This window comes from Musca domestica, unplaced genomic scaffold (assembly GCF_030504385.1).
Source record: "Musca domestica strain aabys unplaced genomic scaffold, Musca_domestica.polishedcontigs.V.1.1 34, whole genome shotgun sequence".
NCBI classification, from domain to species: domain Eukaryota; kingdom Metazoa; phylum Arthropoda; class Insecta; order Diptera; family Muscidae; genus Musca; species Musca domestica.
The window spans coordinates 10,129,185-10,152,271 of NW_026712313.1; the positions used below are offsets into that span (position 1 = coordinate 10,129,185).

Below are 23,087 nucleotides of genomic sequence, written 5' to 3' on the forward strand. Positions count from 1 at the left end.
TTCTTTAAAAAATCCAAAATTTGACACCTCGGAAAGGCGATAAAAATGCCTTTAAAGAATCCCTGGTCCAGAATCTCGGATCAGAAAATCTGTTTTAAAATTCACGAACTGAAAATTTGAAAGGCTAATAAAATTCTAAAAAATATCCGAGACATGAGAATTTGAAAGGCCGATTGAATTATTTGTTAAAAACTTCAATTCCAAAAGACCTTGAAAGTTTGGTTTTAAAATTCGTTAAAAAGTCTAAAATTTGACATCTTGAAAAGGCGACAAAAATTCCTTTAAAGAATTTCTGGTCCAGAATCTCGGATCAGAAAATATTTTTAAATTATTTTTTAAAAACTTCAATTTCAAAAATTTGGTTTTAAAAGTCCTTAAAAAGTCTAAAAGTTGACAACTTGAAAAGGCGAGAACTTTTTTTTTTTTTAAATCCCAGCACTGATGACAAAAATTCTTCAAAAATTTCACAAATTGAGACTCGCGACATGACCACTTGAAATGGCAATAAATAGCTCATTAAAATAATCCACATCGCGAGACCCTGATAAGAAAGGCTCTAGACATAAATAGCACCCCTTTCTCTAATTTCGCACCACCTCCTTACCTGGTGTCAGCTTTAACATATCCAAATTATTGCCAAACATTGGCACCTTGCCGGGCACCACACAGACTTTATCCTCCAATTTACTGCCATCCTGGGTGCGTATACGTTTGCAGAGGCACAACACGAAATAATTCTCATTCAGTTTGTAAAGGCAGAGCAACAGCACCAAACATATTGCCAAAAATATTAAACACATTTCTTTTTGTTGTTGTTGTTGCTTTTTTGTTAAAAAAAAATTTAGTTTTTCTTTTTTTTTTTTAATTATGGATGAGAAACTTCTATTGTTCTGTTTACATTGCCCTGCGACAAGCGACTAAAATGCAGTTTTTCACTCTCGTTTTTTTTCGCTTTATTTTAGACGCAGGCATGGGATTATTTTCTGACCGGCAATCTTATCGCATTTAGTATTTGTTGTTGTTGTTGTTCCTATGTTTTTTGTTGGTTGACATTTAATTCCGTAATCCATAATATTCATATGTGTGATGTGTTGTTGTAAATTGATGTTATTACTACTCTGTTGTTGCTGTAATAAAACTATAATCTATGTATGTGGAGGAGCGACGAGGCAGTATTCCAAAAGCCAAATGATGATAATAATGCCGGACATTAGGAGGGCATTAAAATAATCGGAGAAAATATGAATTAAATAATTAATTTCATCTCATCATTTGGAAGGTACGAAGGCGAAAGTTCCTTTTTAATTTGCAATAAATAAAAAAATAAAAATATTTAAAACAATTTACTATTTTTTTGTTTTTATGACAGCATTTCTGTTGGGGCAATGCTTGGAAGCCAATGGATTTTTAGACCTTAAACTATGGGAAAACTATAATAATAACAAGTTAAAAAGCAGTAAGTTCGGCCGGGCCGGACTTTGAATACCCTCCACCATTTGGAATGAATTTGGAAATTTTCAAAAAAAAAAAAAAAATCCGTTAAAAAATTCTGTTAAGATCTTAAAAATACCGAATATAGCCGTTATATTGGGGTCTATACAACATGGACCTACATAGGCATTGTTTGTTATAAGCCATTAGCATATTCAAATTCGAAACTTGTAGTAAACGGTGAATAATGTAGTTAAAATCATCAAAATACCACCGTATATAGGGAGGTACAGTTATATCGGAGCTATACGAAGACCTGGACCTGCATAGACAATTTTCTGTCACAGGCTGTAGCATCCATTACGAAATTAAAATACGATGTCTCAAACAATTTCGGTGAGTATTGTACCTAAAATCGTCAAAATGCCGAATATAGGGAGGTACTGATGTATGGACCCGATACGAAGACCCGGACCTGCATAGACAACTTTCCGTCTCAGACTGTAGATCCCATTTCGAACTCTAAATACTTAATTTGAAACCACTCCGATGAATAATGACACTAAAATCATCAAAATACCGAATATAGGGAGGTACCGTTATATGGGGGTTATACGAAGACGTGGACCTGCACTGACAATTTTCCGTCACACCATTACGAACTTTAAATACTAAATTTGAAACAAAATTCGGTGAACAATGACGCTAAAATCATCAAAATATCGAATATCAGGAGGTATCGTTGTATGGCCCACATGGCCCATTTACGAACATAACCTGCCTACTGGAAAAATAAAAATGTGTGCAAAATTTTAGCCTTCTATCTCAATTCGTTCGAAAGATAGCGTGATTGCAACAGACATAGTTAATATACCCTCCATAGTATGGTGGAGGGTATAAAAATTGAAAAAAGCAAAAATGTCGGATATAGCATCAAATTTTTGGTCACCTTTGGCACTAATTATGGTCTTCAAACGGCCAATGAAACCGTCACACGCTGACCAAATGTTGCTCTGCGGAATTTTGGCCCATTCCCGGCGAAGCGCATGCTTGAGGTGATCGACACTTGGGTATTTTTTTAGTGCCAACCTTACTTTGCAAAATACTCCAGACACAATAGTCTAACGGATTGGTATCCGGAGATTTTTGGTGGCAATTGTGCGCTGGAAATGATGTGAGGAAGCTCATTTTGTAACCATTCTTGGGTGGCGCGTGCTGAGTCCTGTTTGCGTGCCCAAGGCTTTAATACACCCTCCAGAATATTTTCGAGATAATATTCGGAATTTATTTTGATGCCACGGTCGATTAATACGAGCAGAGAGCGACCATCGGCTGTTATGGCGGCCCACATCATCACCTTGGTCGACGCTTAAGTTCGAAATAACGGTTTTAGGCTCTTAGTCTCTTTGGATCAAATCCGTTGCAGGGCATTTGAAGTCGATCTAGGGATTTCCGTCCGTCCGTTCATCCATCCCTCGGTCTGTCTGCCCCTTCGAAAACTCTCGAAAGGAGTATCCGATTTTATCCAAACTTGGTTCATCGAATTGTTGTCAAACTTAGATCGGGTTCGGAGATGGACAATATCAGTCCAATCCTTCTGTTACCCTCCTCCCCCAAAAAATTTCAATATTTTAAAAGAAAATAGCTTACTGCATAGAAAGAGAAAGGATAATTCGATTTGACTCTAATTTTGGAAATCTAATATTTCCATCAGTGCTAGGTTAGGTGCGAAAATCATCAACAAAAAAACCACAACGATTATTAAATCCGAAATAAGCATCCGGTTCTCTTCATATGTCACACATCTCATTATTTCTTCTAACACAAGATCTGTTGTCAATGTGGGATATATCGGTCCAATCCTTCTGGTACCTCCCCCACAAAGCCTTAAAATTTTGAATATCCACTAAGCTTATAAAACGCGAAATTAGCATCCGATTCCATTTAGACTTGGCACATCTGAATATTTCTATCAACGCAAGATCTGTTCTAAAGATGGTAGAGATCGGATCATTCGTTCTGGATCAAAGTCTTGAATAACTAAAACGATCACAAAATCCGAAATAAGCATCCGGTTCTTTTCATATTTCACACATCCCATATTTTCTACTAACGCATGATATGCTTTAAAGATGGAATATATCGGTCGACTCCTTTCGATACCTTCCGCACAGAGGCTCGAAATTTTGAATATTCATGAAGCTGATAAAACGGAAAATTAGCACCAGATTCCATACAGACTTGACAAATCTCAATATTTCTATCAATACAAGATCTGTTATAAAGATGGTAGAGATCGGACCATTCCTTTTGATACCTTTCCCACATAGAGATCAAGATTTTGAAAAGCAAAAGGCGAAATAAGCATCCAACTCTCTTCAAATTTCATACATACATACAAACATTTTTGCTAACACAAAATCTGTTGTGAAGATGATATATATCTGTGAACCCCTTCTGGTACCTCACCCGCAATAGGTTACAATTTTCAATATTTCTATCAGTCATAATTTGTGAAATAAATCATCGATTCTTACCCCTTCATTGTTTTCGGTCATACTTTCCAATCGACCAAACCAATGTCCTCTATATTTAGCTCTTCTTTCATGATTTACCGAGATTTTCCTGCCGGGCCAAACATTTAATACCCTGCACCTCTGGGTAAAGAAAAAAAAAATTCTCAAATAAAAGTATCTGAATTCAAACGTGTTCCACTCTAAGCTACATACTACCAGTAAGATCATTTGGATAATGCTGTTAAACTTTTCAAAGAACGATAAAGTGGGCGAGGCCGCAATATGGGGGCCATACCAAAACGGGATCCTCCATAGACAATTTTATACTTCAAGGATTGTCATCTACCGAACCTTCTTAAATACCACATTTGAAAAAATTTCATGGGTAAATGTGACTAGGATTATCAAAATACCGAAAATCGGGGACTATTGTTATATGTGTTATATGTGCGCTATAGAAAAGCCAACAACATTCAATGTTCTGCTGCCGGAGCTAGAATTCATTATGACCTACAAATACCAATTTTTAGACAAATTTGTGGAAAAATTTGCTAAAATCATTAAAATACCGAATATCGGGAGGTACCATTACCGGCAATACCAAAACGTGGACAAATTGTTCACAAAGTCTAGGCGAGATTTTCCGCAATGCTATAGAGACCTCTGTACCTAAACAGAGAGTCAGGCCTAAAACTCTTGGAGATCTTCCTCCGAGAATATTGGGCTTTATTCGCGAGCGTCGCAGGCTATGCCGCACTCTCCGAAGATCTGGGGATCCAGATAGATTTCCTGCTCTTAGAGCGGATATCAGAAATTTGGATCGCATAATTGAGGACTCTGTTCGAATCTTTGAACAGGAGAGACTCGAAACTTATTTAGGGAGAATAAGAGTTGATGGGAAAACTTTTGACAAAGTCAAAAGGGCAGCAGGACTGGATACTAGAGAACCTGTAAGTCAGTTAGTGGACAATACAGGTCGACTTATTACGGACGACGGTGAAAAGGCAGAAGCCTTGGCAGACCATGTGCAGGGTGTTTCGCCGGCCATGGGAGGACCGAGTGCTAATTTCTCAGGAGGACCAGTTAATCGGTTTCCTGGGGAACATGATGCCCTCCGTAGCTCAGTTAGTCGAGCTACCGAGGGGATCAGCGATCGGTCCCCCATGGTAAATTTCGGCGATACATTTACTGCAGATGGGGCTATTGTTGAAAACGCCACTCGTTGGAACGAGGGTGGTTTTCTTCGCGCCGGTTGTGTTGGTAGGGCAATTGGTATTGCCGGTAATGGTACCTCCCACACAATACAAATTGTTCTGCCAAATTTTGAAGACAAATATGTTTTAATACCCAACACAAATTGAGCCACCCTAATACACATTTTCTAAATTGGGAATTTTTTGACTCAACTTAAACGTGTCCGACAGACAGATCGTTGATATTACGTTAATAATTGTAATCTTCGAATTGTAACATTTAAATTACATTGCTATCAAAAAATATTGAAAATAGATCATTTTGGTTTCGGAATAGCAACCGTAATATTGTCTCGTCAAATTTTTAATACTTGAAGATGATGCCCATATTTTTTAACCAAAAAGGGGGTAGAGTAGCTGGAAGAAGACCATCCTGTAAAATATTTGTATATTGGTACAGGTTCTAAATATATCCCAGTTTATCGGTACTCCAAATCCAAGCGATTCATAATTTTTAATTCAAAATTTCTCTCCATGGAGGGTTTAAAAAATTTGGCACGGTCGAATTTAATGCCACTTTTATTTATTTCATAACGTTTTTACAGATGCTCTCTGTAAAAAAACGCTTTATAATTGCTGCTGTGATTGGAACTCATGTAAAACGCGATAATTAGTCTAGACACTATTCCGTGCGATCTGATAGAAAACTGTTCTATTATATTCAACGATTTCAGGGATTTAAGTTTGATGAGGTCCATTAACTCACAACTAGATTTTGTGGAATATATTTAAGTTTTGTTGTTTGGTTTGAAGCAGTTTTCGATGAAGCCCCTTTTTAGAAAACCTCAAAGAAATCGTTGATTTAAAAAGGACTTTTTATACCCTCAGCCATATGGCTACAGAGGGTATATATCATTTGATACGGTCAAAACGTGCCTAGTCGAAATAATGGTTTTAGACCCTAGGTCTCTTTGGACCAAATCCGTTTCGGAACATTTGGAGTCGATCTACCGATGTCCGTCCGTCCGTCCGTCTGTCTGGCTGGCTGGTGCGCACGATAACTCTCGAAGGGAGTATCCGATTTGATTCAAGCTTGGTACATCGTAATATTTTTGTCAAACTTAGATCGAGTTCGGAGATGAGCAATATCGGCCCACTCCTTCTGGTACCTCTCACCCAAAATGTCAAAATTTTCAAAGAAAATAATTTATTGCACAGAAAGAGAAACGAAAATCCGATTTTGCTCAAACTTTGCAAATCCTCATATTTTCATCAGTGTTAGGTCATGTGCGAAAATGGAGAAAATCGGTCCACTCCATCAGGGACCTCCCCCACAAAGGGTCAACATTTTGAATAATTAAAGCTCTTATAAAATGTAATGTAAGAGTCCGATTGTCTTCAAATTTCACATATCCCAATATTTTTATTAACACAAGATCTGGTGTAGAGAGGCAATACATCGGTCCACTTCTTTTGGTACCTCCCCCTAAAAAGGTAAACATTTTCAAATAATATATATAAAATAAATTTTTTGCACAGAAAGGGAAACGATTAGCCGATTTTGCTCTAACTTTGCAAATCCTCATATTTGCGTCAGTGCTAGGTCGGGTGCGAAAATATACAGTATAACTCTTAAATAATGTGATGTAAGGATCCGAACGTCTTCAAATTTCACACATTTCAATATTTTTATAAATCCAAGATCTGGTGTTAACATGAGATGTATTGGTCCACACCTTCTGGTAACCCCCCCCCCACCCCCCAACAGTTTCGAAATTTTGAATACCCATGAAACTCATAAAACGCCAAATTAACATCCGTTTCCATTTAGACTTGGCACATCTATTTTTCTATCAACACAAGATCTGTTATAAAGGTGGTATAGGTTGAACCATTTCTTCTCCCCCATACATAGGGTTCAAGATTTTGAAAAACAAAACACTCAAATAAAGCGAAATATCCATATCCAACTCTCTTCAAATTTCACACACACAAATATTTTTGCTAACACAAGATCTGTTGTGAAGTTGATATATATATCTGCCAACCCCTTCTGGGGTCACAATTTTCAATAATTATATTTGCTATAACTTTCGAAACAATTTAGCAATACTTTACTACTTGCTATTCTCAAATATTTCTCACAATAAGATGCCTGATATGAATATGAAATTAATCGGTATTTATGATTTCGCATAAAATTGGACATAAATATCCTTTCTTGTAATTTTGCCCAATATTTCGCTCAATATTTTTTATTTGTATCAGATGAAGTATAAAAGTGGAATATTTCGGAATATTTTATGTCATATTTTTGGGTCTGATACGAAATGGACAATATTGGCCCATTCCTTCGGAACCTGCTACATAGAGGGTCAAGGCTGAGGGTATATATATATCTGTCGGCAATACCGACTGACACTTTTTAACTTGTTTCCAATGTATTTTGTCATTCGAAGGACACCTAAACAGGATGAGATGAAAACAGTGCAACCAATTTCAGACTGCTGTCATTTCTTAGCCACTTGTCCGACAGCTGCTCAAATTATTCCAGTGACAGCTCATTATGTTGTTTAGAAGCGTACAGAGCATTTTGGTGAGAATTTTCCAGAATAAAAGTTATTCGTTATTCGGAATTCAAGCGTGATAGTGTGATTTCTTTTATATTTGGCTGGAAAACCACAAGTGGCTATCGTTAGAGCACTCCAGCATTTAAATGTGAATAAATCTTTTATGTCTCGTACCATCGCTCGTTACTTGATCGGTGACACTGGTAGCGTGCCCCGACGTCAAGGAAGTGGACGGAAGAAAACAGCAACATCAGCAGAAATGTTTCGAAGAGTAACAAGTAAAAAAGTTGTAAGTTCGGCCGGCCGAACTTTTAATACCCTCCACCATTTGGTACAAATTTGGCATTTTCCAAAAAATAAAATCCGTTAAAAATTCTGTTAAAATCTTAAGAATACCGAGTGCTTATACGACGACGTGGGCCTGCATAGGCATATTTTGTCATAAGTTATTACAATAATTTAAATGTGAAACTTGAAGAAAAACCTGTTTATAATGTAGTTAAAATCATTAAAATACCGAATATTTAGTACCGTTATATGGGGGCTATTCGAAAACGTGGACCTGCACAGACAATTTTCTGGCATGGGCTGAAGTATCCATTACGAACTTCACATGCGAAATTTGAAACAATCCCGATAAATAATGTCGCTAAAATCATCAAAATACCGAATATCGGGGGGGTACGGTATATGGGGCTATATGAAGATGTGGACCAGCACAGAAAATTTTCTGTCTTAGGCCGTAGTATCCATTTCGAACTTCAAATACCAAATTTGGAACGATTTCGCTAAATAATGTCGCTTAAATCATCAAAATACCGAAAATCGGGGGGTACCCTTATATGGGGGCTATACGAAGACGTGGACCTACATGGCTCATTTTTTGACTTAGGATTTACTATCCATTACGAACTTCAAATACCAAATTTGAAACGATTCCGGTAAAGAATGTCGCTAAAATCATCAAAATACCGAATATCGGCGGGTACCGTTATATGGGGGCTACACGAAGACGTGGACCTGCACATATAATTTTCTGTCTTAGGCTGTAGTAGTCATTACGAACTTCAAATGCCAAATTTGAAACAATCCCGGTGAATAATGTCGCTAAAATCATCAGAATACTGAATATCGGGAGGTACAGTTATATGGGGGCTATATGATAACTTGGACCTACATGACCCATTTACGAACTTAACCTGCCTATTGGCAAAATATACATGTGTGCAAAATTTTAGCCTTCTATCTCAATTTGTTCGAAAGATAGCGTGATTGCAACAGACAGACGGACAGACGGACAGACAGACAGACGGACAGACAGACACACAGACAGACAGACGGACATGGCTAAATCGTCTTAGAATTTTACGCTGATCAAGAATATATATAATTTGTTGGGTCTGACATAAGTATTTCGAGGAGTTACAAACGGAATGACAAAATTAATATACCCTCCATAGTATGGTGGAGGGTATAAAAAAGCGACTTCATCGAAACCCGCGTCGCAGTGGCCGAAAAATGGCTCGTGAGCTGAACATATAGCAATATTCCACTCGGCAAATATTGAAAAATGAGCTCGGGGTAAAACCATTGAAATTGCAAAAAGTGCAAGAACTTACACCGCAACAGAAAGAAAATAGACTCAAAAGAGCTAAAGAGTTGCTTCGCTTGGCCGAAAGTGGAGAACTGCCGAATTTGGTTTTCTCCGATGAGAAAACATTCGTTGTCCAGCAGTTTGTAAACAAAGAGGTCAGCTGTGCACCATCGATTGGGAATTATAACATACGCGCCGGCCATGGTTATGATGTGGGCCGCCATAACAGCCGATGGTCGCACTCCGCACGTATTTATCGACCGTGGCATCAGAATAAATGTTGAATATTACGGCGAAAATATTCTTGTGGGTGTATTAAAGCCTAAGGCACACAAACATTTTGGCCGCAGACCTTGGACATTCCAACAGAATATAGCACCATCGCACTCAGCACGCGCCACCCAAAAATGGTTAGAAAATGAGGTTCCTGGCTTCATTTCCAGCGCACAATGGCCACCAAAATCTCCGGATACCAATCCATTCGACTATTGTATCTGGAGTATTTTGGAAAGCAAGTTTGGCAATAAACAATACCAAAGAGTCGATCAACTCAAGCACGTGCTTCGCCGGGAATGGGCCAAAATACTGCAGATCAACATTCAGGCAGCGTGTGACGGTTTCATTGGCCATTTGAAGGCCAATAATTCGTACCAAAGGTGACCAATTCGAACAAATCTAAACTTATTCTAAAATTTGATGCTATTTCGGACATTTTTTTGCGCGTATTTAATAAAATTAAAAAAAAATTAAAAATTTTTTCGGTTGACTTTGTTGCAGTTTTTTTTTTTTTATCTCACACATATTATTCGCAGGACATCTAGAAAATATTTATTAATTTTTTAAAGTTATGCCACCTATCGAAGATCGTTCCAAAGAATTTTTAATTACATCCGTGACTTTTCAAAAGACCTTATATTTGTTTAATGCCCCTTTCCGAATGTCTCTCATATTTAACTGGTTTCCCTTCCAACTATGGGAATCTTCTAAAGAGGCCTTCTATCTATGGTCTTATTTGTTTTCAAAAATATCCCGAATTAATTTTGGATATAAAAGAAATATATTTTTTTGGTGATAATTATATAATTTAATTGTATAATTTTTAAGAAAAATAAATTATTTCGTATTTTGTGTTTTTTTTAAACTATTTAATATTCAAAAATGTATTAAATTTTAAATATTTTTTTTTTATTTTCAGGTATGTAACATCAATTGTGAATCGAAACTAATATGCGCGGCTGATAATTGAGCACAGGTTTAAAAAAATTGCCTGTCATTTTGCTCTTTAAAATAGCAAAACTATCAACGAAAACTACAACAGATTCTACTCGCAATCATCCATACATTTCTGCTACATAAAGGCTAGTTTACACATCTTGTTAGAGCGATGAAAGAATCAGAATGAGAAATGAATAAATAACACAAATAGAGATTGTGCGCGAAAAGTAATTGCATACGCATTGGTTGCCGATCGCTGATGCAAAGCAAGACTGGGCTAAAGGTCGAACTGAGCTGTTAATGATGTAGGCTGTGTTATCGCCTGCTTTTTATAATTTTTATACCCTACACCACAAGGTGGTCAGGGTATTATGTATTTGTGCATTTGTTTGTAACAGGCAAAAGGAAACGAGATAGACTCATAGGTCCATTTGATGATCTGCATAGAATCACATTCTGAGTCGATGTATGCATGTCCGTCCGTCCGTCTGTCCATGAATTTTTGTAAATAAAGTACAGGTCGCATTTATTGCCCAATCCAGATGAAATTTTGCACAAATCATTTGTTTGGCCCAAGGACGAACCCTATTGAAAGTGGAGATAATCGGTCTAAATTTAGATTTACCTCCCGTAAATATCTTCGTCCGATTTGCCTTTTATGGTGCACCAAACGTGTAATATCAGCCCGAATTGTATGGAATTTTGCACGTACAACCAAATTAGGCCTGAAAATAAGTATGCCAAATTTGATCGAAATCGGTTCAGATATAGCTTTAGCTCCTATATATATTGTTCATCCGATTTGTTATTTTTGTCCTCCGCAGCCGTAATATGCACCCTGTAGCAACAATATTTGGGGAAATATATCAAAAGCAGCTCAGAAATATTTTTGCTAAATTTCATCGAGATCGGTTCAGATTGGGATATAGCACCTATATATAACTTCGTCCGATTAACCTTTTATTGTGCACCAAACGTCTAATATTTGTCCAAATGGGATAAAATTTGGCACTTACGACCGAATTGAGTCTAGAAGCAAGTATGTCAAATTTGGTGAAGATCGCTTCAGATATAGCTATAGCATCCATATATATTATTCATCCGATTTGTTATATTTGTTACCCACAGCCGTAATATACACTCCGTAACAACGATATTCAGGGAAATATATCAAATACAGCTCAGAAAGAATTTTTGCCACATTTTATTGAGATCGTTTCAGATTTGGATATAGCTCCCATATGCATCTTTATCCGATTTCAAATTAATTGTGCACCAAATGGGCAATACAAGTCCGAATTTAAAAGATACGAATACTTCGGCATATTTAGTCCTTTGAACTTTAAATTATAATTAGAATCATAGCGTGTATGATTGAATTCTCCCATAAAAACTTGTAATTGTTATATGGACCTCTACTAAATTAGCAAAGTGGTGTAGGGTATCATAAAGTCGGCCCCGCCCGACTTTAAGACTTTCTTCACTGGTTAATTTTAGCACTGATTTTACACGCAATGATTATCTCGAGAGAAAGAGAGAGAGAGAGAGAGAGAGAGAGAGAGAGAGAGGGAGAGAGAGAAATTTGTAAAATCAAATTTATGTGTCTGGATTGCCGAGCTCTGCAACACTTCTAATAATCGCTACAAAATAGTGTGAAAGGTAATTAAATTGCTTAGAATGACCTCCCCAAAATTAAATGTCATGCCAAAGGCCAATTAATAATTCGCAAAAATTATTTAAACCTTTTTTCTGTCACGCTCTTGCAGAAAGAAGGAGTGAAAGTGCCAAAAAAAATATGCCAACCTATATCACTTGTTCCGAACTCTTGGTTGGGCATTTTTGTGACATAAATTACACTAAATTGGTACATTTTACAGCGCAATGGTTCTGAAAAAATTAACATTGCACTGAATCCTGGTTCAGATTGTATGCATTTGCCTGGATCTGATGTAAAGTGTATTTTTCCCAAGTTTGCGCAAACCATTTCCGAACGCAACCATTATTTTTGTAAATGAACCGAGGTGTGAACCAAAAAAAAAAATCTCTTGAACCCAACCAAAAACCGCACTTAAAATTAAAACAAGTAAAAAGGGCTTTAAGTTTTGCCGGGCCGAACTTGTTATACCCTCCACAACTATGTATATCAAAGATGGTTGGTTGGTTGGAAATTGTGGCAGAAACCTCAAAATGACCGAAAATCAAGAGTTACCATTATATGGGAGCTATATCAATTAGTGGACCTGAATCGAACGAGGGATCAGACCTAGCGGGAACCCCAACTGTCAAGTTTTATATAATATGAATATGGAGTATTTATTAAGTTTGTCATTTTGAAATATACATTTTAACACACCTCGAAATATATGTATTTTAGACCCCACAGAGAGCATGTATTCTTGAGCAGGATAAAATTCTATGACGATTTAGCGATGTCCGTCCGTTTTTCCGTCTGTGGAAATCACACTAACTTCCGAACGAAATAAATTAAGTTGATATAATTTTACTCAAATGTATAATATGTCTGCAGGATTTTTGGTATTGAATGGGCAATGTAGGTCCACATTTTGGTATAGCCCCCATATAACAGTATCTCTCTATTTTCTGTATTTTGATGACTTTAGCGACATTATTCAGCGAAAAAGTTTCAGATTTGGTATTTGGAGTTCGTAATGGGTACTACAGCCTAAGGTAGAAAATTGTCTGTGCAGGTCCACGTCTTCGTATAGCCCCCACATAACGGTACCTTCTTATATTCGGTATTTTGATGATTTGTGTCACACTTTTCACCGGCAATGTTTCAAATTTGGAATTTAAAGTTCGTAATGGGTATTATATCCTCTGACAGAAAATTGCTTCTATAGGTCCACGTCTTTGTATAGCCCCTATATAACGGTACCACTCCTTTTTCGGTATTTTGATGATTTTAGCCACATTATTCACCGGAATTGTTTCAAATTTCGTATTATAAGTACGCAATGGGTGCTACAGCCTATGACAGAAAATTGTCTGTGCAGGTCCACGTCTTCGTATAGTAGCTCCCGATACTCGGTATATTTATTATTTTAGCCACATTATTCACTGGAATTGTTTCAAATTTGTAATTTGAAGTTTGTAATGGGTATTTTATCCTATGACAGAAAATTGCCCTTATGGGTCCACGTCTTCGTATAGCCTCCGCGTAATGGTACCTCCCGATATTCGGTATTTTGAAGATTTTAGCGGCATTATTCACCGGAATTTTCGATTTATTTTTCAAGTTTCGTATTTGAAGTTCCTAATGGGTACTACAGCCTGTGACCCAAAATGGTATAAGATTTCGTTTTTGATGTTCCTAATGGCTGTGACTGAAAATTACCTATGCAGGTCCACATCTTGGTGTAGCCGCCATATTACGGTACCGTCCTATTTTCGATATTTGGATGATTTTGGCCACATTTTTCACCGGTATTGTTTCAAATTTCGAATTTGAGGGTCCCAATGGGTACTAAAGCTTGTGACCAAAAATTGTCTATGCACGTCCACGTCTTCGTTTAACGGCACCTCCCTACAATCGGTGTTTGGGCGCGCCTTAAGTCTGCAACAAAAGTGTTTATTTTAAAATGTAAAAAAAAACAAGTAAAATAGTATCAGTCGAATTTCGAATTCCTTAAGCGTTTTGTTTTTAAAAATTTTGAACCCTATGTGGGGAGGTACCAAAAAAAATAGTCCGATCTCTACCATCTTTATAACAGATCTTGTGTTGATAAAAATATTGAGAAGCTCCAAGTCTGAATAGTATCGGATGTTAATTTTGAGTTTCACGAGCTTCAAGATTTTGAACTTGTGTGTGAGCAGTTTGAACCTGTGTTGACAAAAAAAATGATCACTAGCTAAAAAATCACCCTTTATAATGGTAATATCCATTTCTTTCCTTTTGCCACTCATAGTGAAATATGATGAAGAATAATTTTGTCTTTGACCACATCCATCTAAAATGACGCATTGTCGGAGATTTTTGCATAAACTCACATTAAAGTACGGGTTTAACTCTTAAATGTCTATTTCATATAAATATGAATTCCTGGCGTTTAGGTCAGATTAAGACTTTTGACGTCATCTGGGAACTATATTAGAATTTTATAACAAATAAATTTTCCGAATATTTCGATTTGCTACGATTCCGTTTAATAGAGTTTTATAATCATGTTTTGAAAAGGGTTCAAAAGGACTCGCGATTCGCTTGAGCCTGAATTTTGTTTTCAAACTTATTGAGGAGATCCTTGCCTAGGTGGCTTTATAATAACAATAGAAATATTAATTGACCGGGCTTCAGCACTTCTCACTGGAACATTTCTAACGGGTTTCGAAAGAACATTGCCACGTGGCTGACGGAGAGGCATACCAACCTCTTCCGGTTGTCCTTCATCTTGATAGTACACAACAGGATTTTTAACTGGCACCAATACAGCAGGATCGTCATGGGGACGTGCCTGTAGGGCAATAATTTAATATTTTAATGAAAATCCACTAAATTTGATTTCTCAACTTACCTCCCCCTGGACTAAAGCAAAGACGACAACAGCTAGTATACAAAGCAAAAATCTCATGATTCCAAAAAAGATTCTGAACGAACTAATAAATGGAGCCCATGGAGTCTTTCTTTTTATACTGGAAATTTAAAGTACCTACAAATCAGCACTTCAAAATTTATCTCTGAACTATTTGATTTAATTAAAAAAAAGTTCGCAATTTACTCAGCTGTATGTAAATAAAAGGGGGCCCTATCATTGTGGCAATTTATTTTGGTTGTCAAAATGGGTAAGGGATTGCCGCAGCAAGGGGTGAGATTTGGTAGGGAAATTACCATTTTTATACCCTCAGCCATAAGGCTACAGGGGGAGGGTATATATCATTTGAAAACGTGCCTCACCGAAATAACGGTTTTAGACCCTAGGTCTCTTTGGACCAAATCCGTTTCAGGACATTTAGAGGCGATCTAGAGACGTTCGTCCGTCCGTCTGTGTTTCTGGTGAGCACAACAACACGCGAAGGGAGTATCCGATTTGATCAAAACTTGGTATATCGTAATCTTATTATCAAACTTAGATCGAGTTTGGAGATGGACAATATCTGTCCACTCCTTCTGGTACCTCCCCTACAAAATGTCGAATTTTTCAAAAGAATATATTACTGCACAGAAAGAGAAAGGATAATCCGATTTTGCTCAAACTTTGCAAATCCTAATATTTGCATCAGTGCTAGGTCAGGTGCGAATATCGGCAATATCGGTCCACTCCATCAAGTACCTCCCTCACAAAGGGTCAAAATCTTGAATAATGATAACTCTTATAAAATCTGATGTGAGAGTCCGATTGTCCTCGAATTATACACATCACAATATTTTTATTAACCCAAGGTCTGGTGTGAAGATGGAATATATCGATCCACTCCTTCTGGTACCTCCCCCACAAAAGGGTCAAAATTTTGAATATTAGCGAAGGTTAAAAGACACGAAATTAACATCAGATTTCATTCAGATTTGGCACAACTCAATATTTCTATCAACACAAGATCTGTTATAAAGATGGTAGAGATCGGACCATTCCTTCTGGTACCTCCCCCACCAAGGGTCAAGGTTTTGAATAATAAAATGATTATAAAATCCGAAATAAGCATCCGGTTCTCTTCATATTTCACACATCCCATTATTTCCACTAACACAAGATCTGCTGTGAAGACGGGATATATTGGTCCACTCCTTCCGGTACTTCCCCCACAAGGGGTCAACATTTTGAATATCCACGAAGCTTAAAAAGCACGAAATTAACATCCGATTCCATTCGGACTTGGCACATCTCAATATTTCTATCAACCCAAGATCTGTTATAAAGATGGTGGAGATCGGACCATTCCTTCTGGTACATCCCCCACAAAGGGTCAAGGTTTTTAATAACCAAAACGTTTATAAATTCTGAAATAAGCATCCGGTTCTTTCCATTTTTCACACATCCCATTATTTCTACTAACACAAGATCTGCTGTGAAAATGGGATATATTGGTCCACTCCTTCTGGTACCTCCCCCACAAAGGGTCAAAATTTTGAATATTCATGAAGCGTATAAAACACGAAATTAACATCCGATTTCATTCAGACTTAGTACATCTCAATATTTCTATCAACACAAGATATCGAAAAAAAGTGTTAGAGATCGGACAATTCCTTCTGGTACCTCTCCCACAAATGGTCAAAGTTTTGAATAACCAAAACGTTTATAAAATCTGAAATAAACATCCGGTTCTTTCCATTTTTCACACACCCCATTATTTCCATTATCACAAGATCTGCTGTGAAGATGGGTTATATCGGTCCACTCCTTCTTGTACCTCCCCCACGAAGGATAAAAATTTTGAATATCTACGAAGCTCATACAACGCGAAATCAGCATCCGCTTTCATTCGGACTTGGCATATCTCGATATTTTTATTAACACAAAATCTGTTATAAGGATGGTAGAAATCGGACCATTTCTTCTGGTACCTCCCCCTTATAGGGTTCAAGATTTTAAAAAACACAACGCTTCAAGAAAGCGAAGTAATCGAACATTGGCTGAGACTATATATCTGTCGGCACAACCGACAAATACTTTTGAATATTTTTTGGAAGGCCTGTAAAAATGCTCTTAAAAATTACGATCATCGCCTAACGAGAAACATGGAATCTGGCGCGAATTTTATGAAAAATATGGCTTCGATTTATAAGAAATCCGCGATTCCATTTTAGCCAACAAATAATAACAATTAAGCCATTTTGCCAAGCCTTATCAATCACACCTTATCGGGGATACAAAAAAAATTCACCATTTAATCTCTGGGAAATCGATCGATTCCCATAACTCCAAAATGGGGGTTTCTCGCCTTTACCGTTTTTTTTTTCTTCACAAATTCCAAATTATCCACAACTGCATTGCACCTCAAATCGTTAGAGAAGAAGAAGTCGAAACAAAAACACCAAAGAATCAATGCCATAATTGTCATCATTCCATCATAGCCCCCACTTAATTTTGATTTGCAGCCGTAAGATCTCCCATCCTTCTTGGGCCACTAAATCACAAACAGCCAGTTAGCCAGTCAGCCAACCAGCCATCCAATGGCAACAACGCTTTTAATGGCCTTTTATGAATTATGGTCATTTTGACAAATATAGTAAAGTAACAAATACGAAAACGACTGACCAACCAATAATGTTGCCACAAAATGTTAATAACTTTAATTACGAACCATTTTCATTTTGCTTGCCACAAACGACAGCGACAACAACAACAGAGGCAGCCAACAGCATCGCAATAATGGTCGGCATCAACATTTCAACAAGAAATCCATAAATGAAACTCCTTAAATGTCAACTACATTTTTGAAAAGCCAACGGCAAGGAAACTTATTGGAAAATTATTTTAAAAAATAAGGCTACCGGCAAAGTTGGCAGATCGTGGAGGTACCCTACATCAATATTAAATTAACAATTTCAGCTCTCTTAAGAAAAATTCAAACTGTTATTGAAGAGCTTGAAAAATATTTTGAAAATATCCCCGACTTGGGAGTCCTTGTAAAATATTGTGAAAAAAATCCGCACTCTGGGAGTTCTTGTAAAATCTATACACTGGATTGAAAAAAAAGTATTCTTTTAAAAAATCACATTTTGTGAGTGTCTCGTAAAAAGATCTGTAAATAACAATATATTCTTCAAAAAATCCATGTCTATGATGGCCTTCAAAAATATTGTTGAAAAAATCGCAGTTGAATAAGATTGTTAAAAAATCAAGGTCCATGTCCTTGAAAAAATTGCTAGAATTTTCAAGCCTTGAAAAAATATTTACTAAAGTTTGTTAAACTCGCGTTATATCTGGAGGGTTTTAAAAAAATGCTTTAACAATTTCATGCTTTGTTTCAAGGGCCTGAAATAATATTCTGAAAAAAAAAAAACCCACGCTTTAAGAATTTGAGGCTTTGAAAAAATATTCACAATTTTTTATGCTTGAAGAAAATTTCTGGAGGCTTTGAAAAAATTCTTTAAAAATACATTCTTTAAGTCTTTGAAAAATATTCTTTAAAAAAACATGTTCCATGCTCCACGTTCCTTCAATAAAAAATAAATAAATAAGTACGATCTAGGAGAACCTGGGAAAATTTTCTTGAAAACAATCAATGTTCTATGAGGGCCTTGAAAACATATTTTAAAAAGTTAAAAATATGAGATAATGCAGGGCTTTTGTTTAATATATAGAACCAAATCCATCCTACATATGCGTGAAGGACCTCGAAAAAAATATTTAAACATTAATTTTTTATTTATTAAAGGGATGCCTTGAAAAAATCCAGGCTCTAGGGGTCCTTGAAACTATGCTATGACAAAAATCTACGCTCTGGGAGAATACAAAAAAAGTATTCCTTAAAACCCCATACTCTGGGAGGTCTTAAAAAATTGTTCAAAAATCCACGCCTTGTTAATCCCTTGAAAAATATATTTTTAAAAAATCCACGCCTTGTAAGTCCCTTGAAAAACATATTTTTAAAAAATCCACGTCTTGTAAATCCCTTGAAAAATATATTTTTAAAAAATCCACGCCCTGTTAGTCCCTAGAAAAAATATTTTTAAAAATCCACGCCCTGTTAGTCCCTAGAAAAAATATTTTTAAAAAATCCAACCCTTGTTAGCCCTTGGGAAAAATATTTTTAAAAATCCACGCCTTGTAAGTCCCTTGAAAAATATATTTTTAAAAAATTCACGCCTTAAAAATTCGCGTCCTTTGAGAAAAATATTTTTAAAAATCCATGCATTGTTGGTCCTTGGAAAAATATTTGTAAAAACTCCACGCCTTAAAAATTCACGTCCTTGAAAAAAATATTTTTAAAAACTACACGTCTTGAAAATTCACGTCCTTTAAAAAAATATTTAAAAAAAACTCCACTCCTCGAAAATTCACGTCCTTTGAAAAATATTTAAAAAATCCACACCATGATATCTTTTGGAAAAATATTTAAAAAATCCACATCATGATAGTCCTTGGAAAAATATTTAAAAAAAATCACGTTTTGTTAGTCTCTTGAAAAAATATTTTTAAAAAATTCAAGCTCCATTGGTGTTTTAAAAAAATATTTTTAAAAATTACACGACTTTTTAATACTTGGAAAAAATATTTCTCAAACATCCATACTTTTTAGTCCTTGGAAAAAACATTTCTAAAAAATCCACGCCTTGTTGGTGCTTGAAAAAAATATTTTTAAAAAATCCAACCCTTGTTGGTGCTTGGAAAAAATATTTCTAAAAAATCTACGCCTTGTTAATACTTGGAAAAAATATTTCTAAAAAATCCACGCCTTGTTGGTGCTTGAAAAAAATATTTTTAAAAAATCCAACCCTTGTTGGTGCTTGGAAAAAATATTTCTAAAAAATCTACGCCTTGTTAATACTTGGAAAAATATTTCTAAAAATTCCATTCATTGTTAGTCCTCGAAAAAAATATTTTTAGTCCTTAGAAAAAATATTTTTCAAAAATCCACGTTTTTGTTAGTCCTTCTTAACAAAATTAAATAGTCCTTGATAAATAATTTATAAAAAAATCCAAGTTCTTGGAAGAGGGATTTTTAAAATAATACAACCTTGGATAGTGCTTGAAAAAAAAATTATTTTTTAAATCTACCCTTTGAAATGTATTATTTTAAATACAGTCCTTGGAAAAAATATTTTTTCAAAAATCCAAGCTTTAATAATGCTTCGAATAATATGGTTAACAAATTCTCGCCTTAATCCTTTGGAGTAAGAAATGCCCTTCCAAAAATATACTTAAAAAAGGATTTTTTCTACATTTTATAGTCCATGGAATAGATGTTTAAAAACCGCGATTTTATTTTCCACGAAAAAATATTCTTATGAAAAATACGATTTATAGTCCTTCGCAATAGATAATCTTTAGGAAAAGTATTCTTTAAAAATTAGGTGTTCATATTTTTTTCAAAGCTTCCTATTCGCGGGAATTTTTTTTTTAGAATATTTTTTTCGAAAGATCATGGGAGATGAGATCCAAAGAATGGATTTTCCTAAAAATATTTTTCCAATCAATACTTTTTCCAAGCACTATCAAATTTGTTGATCCATTTTTTTATAAAAATATTTTTCCATGGAATATAAAATCGTGTTTTTAAACATCTTTACCATGATCCATAAAACGTAGAAAAGAAAAAAATTAAATTTAATTAATTTTTAAGTGCTTGGAAAAAGTATTGATTGGAAAAATATTTTTAGGAAAATCCATTCTTTGGATCTCATCTCCCATGATCTTTCGAAAAAAATATTCTAAAAAAAAAATTCCCGCGAATAGGAAGCTTTGAAAAAAATATGTTTAAAAAATCGTACGTCTCATCTTACATTGCTTTAGCTAAGAGGCTATTCCCTAACAATTTGTGTAGGGCATTCGAGAAAAAATAAATAAAATATCACAGGAAATGTACGCATAAGGATGTCATTTGTTGTAAAATGTACGATGCATTGTTGTTGCACACAACCCCCACCATTTGTACTGCTGCAGTCTCACACATATATTTGTTTTATTTTTTTTCCATCTCCTCCTTGTCCTATCTTCCAATTTCTAATATCTACGGCCATAATAATGGCCAGAGATCGATCGATCAAATCATCGATGAAATAAATTATCCATCCACTGATGATGATTTGATATTAGTTGGTTTTCCCCCACAATCTTGGTTGGTTTTCCTGCCCCACTCTTCCGCCACCTCCTCCTCCACCAGAGTTGATGAGATGAGATCTCTTGGTTGAAGACAAGGAATAATTGGTTTTCACAAAAAAATCGTATCTTTGCCAAATAGCCAGAGTGGCAGTTGGTTTAACCGGTTGTCGCAACAATGATGTGTTGTCTTTGGTGATGGCGGTGGTGGCGATGATGACTACAATGGTTATGGTGATTCCTATTTAGAGAAGACTAAACGAGGTTTCTTTGGTACTGCAACAATAATGAATGTTAGGGTGGAATGATATAATACCTCCTTATGAGGGGGCATGGGAAATGACAATATATTATACCATCAAAGACGGTATTATATATTCGAATATAAAAATGCATTGAAGACTTACCAGTCCACCCTTATATTACCATTAGAACCTAGGTGTCACAGTGTTCTGAATTTAAATATATATATATTTTTCAATTTTCGTAATTGTTTTAATATTTGAATCAACAAGAGAACACCATCAGCTTAGAAATTCCCTTGGGGGAAATGTGCTCAAAATGAAAAAAGTAAAGCATACTTTCAGGCATTTGAAATATGCGGTGGACATCTTCATTTCAACTGGGAGTAAGAACTTTGCTGTTGTAAGATTTTTAAAAGAATATATTTCCGCGGCTAGCAACAATGAGAACAAATTAAAAAAATAAGTCCTGTCAGAGAGTGGATATTTCAAGGATTACAGCTCAACATAACATGGATGTTTAAAAGAATATTTTTCAAGCCCTAAAAAAGCGTGTGTTTTTAGGGCATCTCAAAACATATTTAGTTTCAAGAAACAATTTTTAACGCCCTTCTTTTTAAAACAATATTTTTTCAAGGCCTTTTAGAACTTGGATAATTTTAAGGATATATTTAAAATTCCTCTCAGAGCATGACCATTTTTAAGGAATATTTTTGTGTATTTTTAATGGACTATTTTAAAGACCTAACAGGGCTTGAATATTTGTAAGAATTTTACAGAAATTTGTAATAAGAGGGAAGCAAAAATACTGAAAATGTAGTACTTTAAATGGGACAAATGAAATGAGCCTAAATTCTAAAATTTGGAATGAGAGGCACTAATAGAGTGCAGGATAGAAATACCAAAGGATTTTTAGCCTTAATAGTCCTTGGAAAAAATATTTTTAAAAATCCACGACTTAATAGTCCTTGGAAAAAATATTTTTAAAAATCCACACCTTAATAGTCCTTGGAAAAAATATTTTTAAAAATCCACGACTTAATAGTCCTTGGAAAAAATATTTTTAAAAATCCACACCTTAATAGTCCTTGGAAAAAATATTTTTAAAAATCCACGACTTAATAGTCCTTGGAAAAAATATTTTTAAAAATCCACGCCTTAATAGTCCTTGAAAAAATATTTTTAAAAATCCACGCCCTAATAGTCCTTGGAAAAAAATATTTGTAAAAAATCCACGCCTGAATTGTCCTTGGAAAAAATATTTTTAAAAAATCCACTGCTTAATAGTCCTTTGAAAAAAATATTTTTAAAGAAACCACTCCTTAATAGTCCTTTGAAAAAAATATTTTTAAAGAAACCACTCCTTAATAGTCCTTTGAAAAAAATATTTTTAAAGAAACCACTCCTTAATAGTTCTTTGAAAAAAATATTTTTACAGAAACCACTCCTTAATAGGACTTTGAAAAAAATATTTTTAAAGAAACCACGCCTGAATTGTCCTTGGAAAAAAATATTTTTAAAAAATCCACGCCTTAATAGTTCTTGGAAAAAATAATTTTTAAAAAATCCACGCCTTAATAGTTCTTGGAAAAATGTTTTTAAAAAGTG

At 35.4% G+C, this 23,087-nt stretch overlaps 2 protein-coding genes across 2 annotated transcripts in view; one reads left to right on the top strand and one right to left on the bottom strand.

Moving 5' to 3' along the window:
• Window positions 1–23,087, top strand: part of LOC101900564 (bone morphogenetic protein receptor type-1B) — a 472,784-nt gene that overhangs the window by 20,307 nt on the left and 429,390 nt on the right. The window lies entirely within an intron of this gene.
• Window positions 1–23,087, bottom strand: part of LOC101901643 (probable cytochrome P450 4ac1) — a 181,999-nt gene that overhangs the window by 15,068 nt on the left and 143,844 nt on the right. Inside the window, exon 2 of the mRNA XM_059125603.1 lies at window positions 605–821. Coding sequence (XP_058981586.1) covers window positions 605–800 — 196 coding nt within the window. The 5' untranslated portion in view covers window positions 801–821. The remainder of the gene's footprint in view (window positions 1–604; window positions 822–23,087) is intronic.